At 35.0% G+C, this 8,450-nt stretch overlaps 1 protein-coding gene across 2 annotated transcripts; it reads right to left on the reverse strand.

Moving 5' to 3' along the window:
- Positions 1-712: 712 nt before the first annotated feature.
- LOC110898518 (protein EMBRYO SAC DEVELOPMENT ARREST 30) lies at positions 713-6,276 on the reverse strand. 2 transcript variants are annotated; one of them, XM_022145313.2, is made up of 11 exons: positions 6,071-6,276; positions 4,786-5,040; positions 4,627-4,711; positions 4,398-4,474; positions 4,223-4,285; positions 3,893-4,136; positions 3,384-3,496; positions 3,123-3,213; positions 2,903-3,031; positions 2,001-2,554; positions 713-1,458 (listed from the first exon to the last, which is right to left on the reverse strand). In XM_022145313.2, the coding sequence occupies exons 3-11, from the start codon at positions 4,651-4,653 to the stop codon at positions 1,071-1,073; spliced, it is 1,686 nt and encodes a 561-aa protein (XP_022001005.1). In that variant the 5' UTR covers positions 4,654-4,711; positions 4,786-5,040; positions 6,071-6,276; the 3' UTR covers positions 713-1,070. The 2 variants fall into 2 exon arrangements, with proteins under 2 accessions (XP_022001005.1, XP_022001003.1); XM_022145311.2 differs by having other exon boundaries at positions 4,223-4,311.
- Positions 6,277-8,450: the final 2,174 nt, after the last annotated feature.

Here is an 8,450-nt window from a genome sequence, read left to right on the forward strand (position 1 = left end):
TGCTTAAAAACTTAAAGCCAAAATCAACCTGTTTACTCATACTTTTACTTTTCTTTCAACAGTTGCTTTATTTAACAAAAAAAAAAAGTTTGTCCATATCATCTCTCTGTTTGGTCTATAACAAGTTGATAGTATTAAGAAATACGGTTTTTTATGTATGTATTTTTTCTAAAACGATAAAACATTTTCTATTTTTCTTTTTTCAAAATGGGACAATATCTTATTTTCGTCCCTAATATATCATTAAAAATAGTTTTTGGACTTTTTCAGGTCACTCAAGTTGTCTGACATTTTCTTCACGACCATACATCATTTGTCACGTTCTATAATTAACCATTTAAAAAGTATCAAATACTGAAAACTTTTTATATCATCATGTTAAGTTGTTAACTCATTAGTTTTGCCTTTTATTAACCATTTAAGAAGTATCATATACTTGACTTTTTATCTCATGTTAACTCATTAGTTTCGCCTGTTAAGTCAGTTATAGGTTACGACATAACTCAAAGGCGCCACAAAGTGATTAAAAGAATATGTTAGTTAATCAAGAGTACTAATCCCTGTAGAAAACGAAAGCAAATAAACCAGCCAACCTAAGCAGTAAGCAGTGGGCGCCACAAAGTGCTTAAAAGAATATGTTAGTTAATCAAGAGTACTAATCCCTGTAGAAAACGAAAGCAAATAAACCAGCCAACCTAAGCAGTAAGCAGTGAGCCCGCATAAACACGTAATGCAATATGATACAACTCAAGACTCGTATCATCATGTATATATGATCTCGGGTTCCTAATAGATGGTACATTGTTTCATAAACTCAAAACTTAAAAACTCATTATGCAGATAAGGTACACAAAACAACAATGCTATAGACCATATCGTAAACAAAATGAAAAAATAGGTGTAAAGCTAAACTTGTATAACTCCCTGTTTCTTACCGTTTTCCTTTTACCTGTATCACTCTGTGCAACTGATAACCCAACAAACGTACCTCCACACGACTCCGTGATAATAATCAATAAAAGAATCTGGATGACATGGCAACAATCAACCCGTATACTTTTTTCAAACATCTAATCATCAGGATCCATTTCAACGTCTTCTTCCAAAGAAGGTGAATCGTTTCTCTTGCTTTCGTCTTCTTCATCTGTTTGTTGTTCATCTGGTTCATCAGTATAATCGGGTTGCTCGTTTTCAGTGCTCTCTTGCAATTTGGATTCGGCCAGGCTGGCTTCGATCCATTTGGGGCATGCGTTCTTGTCACCGGTTTTGGAAATAGTACAAGTACATTCCGGAATCGGGTGGGAGAGAAACGACCGCGACTTTGATTGAGTTGATTGTCTCTTTAGTCCTTCCTCCCCCAAACTATCGTTCAGATGCTTACGTGCTGCTAGAATCCAGCTTCGTTTTGGATAATAAAGATGATCTTGTGTACTATTAAACAATTTAGCAAGAAATCTCCTGTTTGGAAAAATAACATTTTAATAATAAGAAACAATATAATAAAGAAAAGAGTAAAAGTTAAATTTCAAGAGAGAACAATATAATGAAGAAAAGAGTAAAATGCCATTTTCGTGTTTGGCCATTTTTGCGACTTTCGTCCAAAGGTTTGTTTTTCCACATTTGGATCCAAAAGATTTGAAATCTTGCCACTTTCATCCGGTTCGTTAACTCTATCCATTTTGATCCGTTAAGTCAGTTGTATATTCGTCTTTTCTTTGTGTTGACTTAAAGTCAAGGGACTTAACTTTTATTAATGGTATTTTAAATGCTTGAACATAAAGTGAAAAAGACCGAATTGCTCTTTAAATTAACAAAAAGACGGAAATACCCCTGACTTAATGGAGAAAAATGGATGGAGTTAACGAGCCGGATTAAAATGGCAAGATTTCAAATCTTTTTGATCCAGATGCGGAAAAACAAACCTTTGAACGAAAGTCGTAAAACTGGCCAAACCACATGAAAGAAAATGGCATTTTACTCTAAAGAAAATATCCATTCACCTGTCTGGTCGATAAGTTCTGGCAGACGCCAGCTCATAAAGCCGATGACCCATAACCAAGCTTGAAAAATCAGGCAAACCGCTACCATCATTATGGAAACCAGGAAAAAAAGCATCTGCTTCAACTGATACAACATAGTCAAGTGCGTCCCACAACAACCTGTGTGCTTTGTCCCTTAACTCAATTGGTGACGGGTCGGGCTCAGAATCTTTTTCTGCAACCCAACCATGCCAACCTTCTTTTTCGTGTTGATAAAAGGGTCGATCTGGAGGTGGTGGAAGAGGTCGAGGACGTGGACCCGCCTGATCCCATTCTTTCTTCAACTGCTTGGATGTTTTAGTTGATGTGGGGTTGAAGGAGTTTGAGGGAAGTGGGCTTTCTTTGCCAAACACTTTATTAAGTTCGTATCGATTGCATAAATTAGTACGATCAACTAAATTTGTAAACATGGCACGAAGAGGGATCATGACACGTTGACCACCAAATGTTTCGGAACCTGCTAAATATATCCTCGTTGTTGGTGGATAGCCCATGGCTCGAAAGAGGAGTCCCACCTGCAAAGTTGATGTTAAAACGGAACACTTTCAAAAATATGAGTTAAGTACACAGATGGTCCCCGTAGTTTACTAAAATTTTGGATTTGGTCCCTACCTTTCCAAAAGTACACGGATGGTCCCTGTGGTTTGCACTTTGTAACGCGGTTAGTCCCCAGCCAACGCATTTAAAGGTTTCAGCAGGTCCAAGTTAGAGGCTAAATGTGTTACAAAGTGCAAACCACAAGGACCATCTATGCACTTTTGGAAAAGGCTAGGGACTAAATGCATACAAAGTGCAAACCACAGGGACCATCCGTGTACTTTACTCTAAAGATATATAATCATGAAGAATAGAATCTACGATACCTCTTCTGGCATCAGAGGACATGAACCGTTGAATTTCCGAATATGTGAGTCAACACTTAGTTCATCACGAATGATTTTTTGCTTGATCAGTTGTGCACGTCGGTACTGTATAAGTTCAGTATGGACATCCTATAGCAAAACAGAGAACGTATTCATCATCTAGAATCTTCTAGAAGTACTATAATTGCAAATTTATTAAAAGTATAAAATAAAATCTGACCTGGAAAAGCTCAGCACAACCCTGGTGAGCCAAGCTATCTCTTACAAGACCAGGATGATATGCAAGATAAGGTTGCCCTGAAGCTCTTAACCTGTATAAATGTTTAGATCAGATACTGGATTGATTACAGTTGATCTTTTTTGTATTATTAAAGTGTAGTTAGATAATTTTTTTCTCAAAAACAATGATGATATTATGCTGCAGTTAGTACTGAGAATCTTTTTATAACTGAATATAGTTGAGAAAATAAGATGAATTAACCTTTTCACCATTAGATGTGCAAGCTCTAGAATCTCAGGACGGAAATGAAGTGCGTGAAATGCTACACGACATCTGAGCCTTTGATATTCAACCCACTTAGAAGAGAGAACAGGCTGATAAGAAAATAGGAGTCAGAACTTTCTTTGACTAAATGAAAGATGAGACAAGCTTGTGCAATCAAGAACCAAGAGCAGAGATTTCACAACACTATATCTCTTCAGAAAAAAACTGAAGTTCCCTTGCAAAAGTGAAGGAAGCAGAACATAGTTCAGATTCAACACATTATGCAACATACTAAGAAACAAAATATCATAACTTAAATAGATGTGGCTAGAAGATATAATTTCCAGCGGTCACTGTTTGTTATTGGTAAGCTTACTAATTCTGACTTCAAAATATAACACATATAACTACAAACTCAAATCAATTCCATAAAGAGAAACAATATAAGTGTGACATGCAAGCCTTATCTTATGCTAGAAGAAGAAAGAATTTAAGATAAATAATACCTGTAAACAGCCTCCATCCGTAATCACCAATCCAATAACCTTTGACTTCTTTAACTCTGGCAAGAGCTCTTTAATATAATAATCAGGCGAAGCCAACTTCTTGGGCTTAAAGGTGGGAATTTCTTTACGTTTCCTCGCCTCCTTCAAATTAGGAGGTAGATTTTTCACGATGATAATATCATTTTTAAGAGATGTTATGAACTGTTCTTCGTTGTAGAGGTATGAAAAGCTTTTAAACTCGGAGCTGCACGGAATCATATAAAAAATTAATACAAAATAAAATAGAAGCTTACAGGTTATCCTAATTGTTCCTAAGACTCTCGAACATACCTAATGCCTTTAGAGCTCGTACTTTCTTGAATCTCTGGGATGACCAGAGTAGCATTGAGAAGCCTGGATATGGCAACAAGATCACAAATCTAGAAAAATGTCAAGCCCGTATAAGCCTTGAGAAAGAATAAAACTATCAAGTTAGTGAAAAGAATTCAGATCAACCAGAACATACCGAAGATCTGATCTTCTCAAATTCACCGAAAATTTTGGCGTATATGAAACCAGTACTTTGTTCAACAGGAACTGGAACTGCAACATGCATATCAAGTTAAAGTAACAGGCCCGAAACAAGTATTGTTAAAAGCTAAAGTGTTGGTGCTGTTATATACTACATTAGAAGAAGCAAAGGTGTCTATCTAGAAATACCAAACTGTTAACTTGCTTTATAAATGTATCATTACCGGGATATTTACTTCTAGGGTTTGCATATGGTTGCAAAACCTCTAAAGGCTTAACCTTCCCCCACAACCTTCTAGATCTAACAGCCTGTAGTAAAGCAAATGAATCTTTTAAGTACAACTTCATAAAATAATAAAACATTTAAATACAAGCTGTTTTACCTGTTTCCCCGCCGCTTCTATATTCAAATCCTCAATAAACCGTGTCATAACACTGTATTGTACTAGCTCCACACTTGTATTTGCAAGAAACATGTGCACCAGCAAAGACAAGAAAGACAGAACCAGACCTCCAAGTAATAACCATTTGATTTTCGATATCATTATCATCAGAATCTAACACACACTGGAGCAATGCTCAGACTGTAACCAGTTATAGCTGCAATATCAAATCAATCCAGTTTCTCCAAATCATCACTGCGAATGCAAAAGAAATTATAAAAAATAGACATTCAGACTCTGGGTAATAACAGAACTGCAATCATCAAATGTGTACTACAAAACACATACACACACATATTTTAATTTAGCAGATTTTGTATTTGCAGAGACAACGTATCTACACTATTAAGTTCCAATATCCTGAAATTAGGTTTTCCAATAAAAAACAAAATAATATGCTTATTCTATGAACTTAACTTGCTATTGATCGTGATTAAACTACATCTGATTTGTACAGATCATCTATCACCGACAGAATTAACAAAACTTCAATTGTACAACCAAATGAAAATTATTCAAACACCTAAACGGCATTGTCACCGACAACTTCCCAAAATCACTCGTTGCAACAGATTAAGCGATAAACTTAAATCAATCCAGTGTCTCCAAATCAAGACTGCAAATGCAAAAGGAAGTATAGAAATAAAAACAGATATTCAGACTCTGAGCAATCACACGCACACATACAGATCGTAGTGACCAGATTTTGTATATGCAGAACAATGTATCTACACTTTTTATATATTCCAGTATCCTGAAATTAGGTTTTCCGATAGAAAAACAGAAAACATGCTTATTCTATAAACTTGACTTGCTATTTGATCGTAATCAAACTACATCTGATTCGTACGGATCATCTGTCAAACTGTTCACGCTCACACAAACTCACCGACAAAATCAACAAAACTTCAATTGCACAACTAAATCAAATTTTCTCAATCACCTAAACGGCATTGCCAATAACAACTTCCTAAAATCACTTATAGCAATAAATTAACCGATAAACTTACTACAAATCACGAAAATTACAATCAATTGAACATATCGGTTATACAGATTGAGCATGCAAATATATATATAACAAAACACGAGTTGATTCAAACGAAATTACAATCGATTACCGTATACTTGTAGCTAGGTATTTTACAATCAATTGATAAGTAGATCTGAAATCAGGAATGAGTAAACATATAGATGCAGCGCGTGTGTTAAGATGTGTGAGAACCTGAATTCGGAGAAACGATTGGAGTGATGAATCGGCGGCGATTGGACGGTGCGGTGGCCGGAGAAGAGTGTGAGAGGTGGAGCAGAGTGAGGTTTTGGGGGAGAATGGTAGAAACGGAAAAAGGGAGGGAGTAAACCGATGTTGCGTGTGAAGTTGGGTAGTTCCCTCGATTAAACCCAAATCGTGACAAAATTTACGTAAAACTTACATCAGTGTTGACTTTTGTTGAGTAAACAACTCTTATATGTGTTCGTGAGATTGGTCCATTTTAACTCTTTATTATGTGTCCATTTTTGTTTGTGTGTCCATTTTTGTTGAGCCCAAACTTTTTAAGTGGGTTTCAAATTCGAGTTGAGTCTGAGCACGCCTTGGCTCGACTCATGAAGAGCCTGTCTGAGTGTGTGGTACTAATTCTATTAAACTTTTATGATATATTCAAGAATATTTAAGTCTTTTTAGACCTGATGACTATTTATTTAACTTATTAAAACTATTTAAAGGTTTATGGGCTATTTATGTAATTTATTTAAAACCGTTTTATGAGCCCGATATTATCTGAAATATGTTTTACTCCTGTGTTGCTTGGGAGGGGTATCCAAGCTTCGTATCACCAAAGATGTAGCTAAAAACAATCCTGGAAGTCGGGTCTTGTTAGCGCATCTGAAACCATTGTCATTGGATGCGTCAACCGTCTTATGACCTAGTAGTGGTTGTGTTGGTGCATTGATAAATGGAGTTAAACCCACTGAGATTGAAAGCTCAGCTCATTGATCGAGTTGCAGTATTATACAAAACCGCTTGTCCGATATTGAAAAAAATCATTAATGTGATGCTAATTGAAGATGGGGTTTACTGCAAATTAAATAGAGCTTCAATCTTCATGATATTATCAAGGATAGTTAGACAGTTAGTTTTTTGACAAGTTATTGAGGCCATTTTAGGTGTAAGGGCACTAGGAGTCGTCCCATTATACATAACTAAATAAAAAAACAACTTAAATTAAAGTAGTTTCACCAATCAGCACGGTTTATCCAATGTTTTAAAAACCGGTAAATACCGACCGGTTATACCGGTATTACCGTTTCCAGATGTAAATCCGGTACGAAACACCCCGGTAAATAAGTGAAACGGCATAAGGTTTGTACCGGCGGTAAAATCCGGTATACCAGTTTAAAACGTAATACCGGTATGGGCTCAAGGTTATTTTAGTTTGGGTTGTTACTTATTTTTGTTATATATGTTACTTATGTAACGTAATTTTTATATATTATAATTATTCGTAACTAAAGTTCTTATTTAATATTGTATGAAACGAAAATAGTTGATGTATTCAACACTCAAATGGCTTAAACATATCGTACACTTTCATTTAAAAGAGCTTGTTGGAAAATTGAATGATTTTCGATTATATTTTGAATTATTTTTTATTATGGATTTACTTTTAGGTTATCTTTTAATATGTAATCATACATTTTTTGATTAACTTTTGAGTTGATGTTGTAATTTATGAAATTATTGAGGTAGGTAGTCAACCCGGTTGAACCGCTCAGTACAACCCGGTTCAACCGGTTGAACCATTTTTTAGCCTAGTCCGGTTTGATTTAAAAACCGGTTTTTAAAACATTGGGTTTATCCTCAATATTGTATTTGACATAGGCCACTTCAATTGCTTCCTCAACCATTACGTAACCCTTGCCATTCATCAGCTCGTTGAAAACCAATTGAAATCTTCCAAACTTTAGACGAATATCACTAAACTTTGAATTAATTTGTTCTACGTTACGATGGATTTGACCCAAATGTTGACGGAATTGTTTGAAAACTGCATTCCAAAACGAAGACGGTACAGCAGGAGGCGTTTCTTCTTGGACACTCACCCAAGTCGTAGCCAAGGCTATCCCTACTTCTTCGGTCCAACATGCTATTGCCATTTGATATATATAAATATATAGTGGAGGGTTCAAATGAGAAGAAATTCTTTGTAAGAAGAAAAAAGAAGAAATTTCAACCAATAAAAATGCTTCATTAGACTTTATTTAATATTTTTACTTAATGTAACTATAAGGGTATATTAGTAAACTTACATACATCATTAATTGGTAGTTTCATCTTTAATAACTATCTATATTAAATTTGTAACTTATTTTTAAAATATATATATTTTTCACAAAAAATAAAAATAAAAATTCATTTATAGTGTAGGATAAATACGAGGCGTGTAGGATAAATTACGAGTTGTGTACGATAAATTTCAATATGTGTAGGATAAATTTTGAAATGTGTAGGATAACTTTTGATGTGTGTAGGCAAAAATATTTAGTGTGGAGGATTATAGTCTTAATAACTAATTAATTAGTCAAACATAATAATAAATGAGATG

This window comes from Helianthus annuus, chromosome 17 (assembly GCF_002127325.2).
Source record: "Helianthus annuus cultivar XRQ/B chromosome 17, HanXRQr2.0-SUNRISE, whole genome shotgun sequence".
In the NCBI taxonomy this organism is placed as follows: Eukaryota; Viridiplantae; Streptophyta; class Magnoliopsida; order Asterales; family Asteraceae; genus Helianthus; species Helianthus annuus.

What these genes read in the sequence shown, in the direction of transcription:
- LOC110898518 (XM_022145311.2), bottom strand. Translation starts at nt 4,953, where the DNA reads ATGATAATGATATCGAAAATCAAATGGTTATTACTTGGAGGTCTGGTT. An exon ending in GTTGTGCTGAGCTTTTCCAG is followed by an intron (nt 3,032 to 3,122) that starts GTCAGATTTTAT and finishes GTTTTGCTATAG; the next exon opens with GATGTCCATACTGAACTTAT. An exon ending in GTCCTCTGATGCCAGAAGAG is followed by an intron (nt 2,555 to 2,902) that starts GTATCGTAGATT and finishes TCAACTTTGCAG; the next exon opens with GTGGGACTCCTCTTTCGAGC.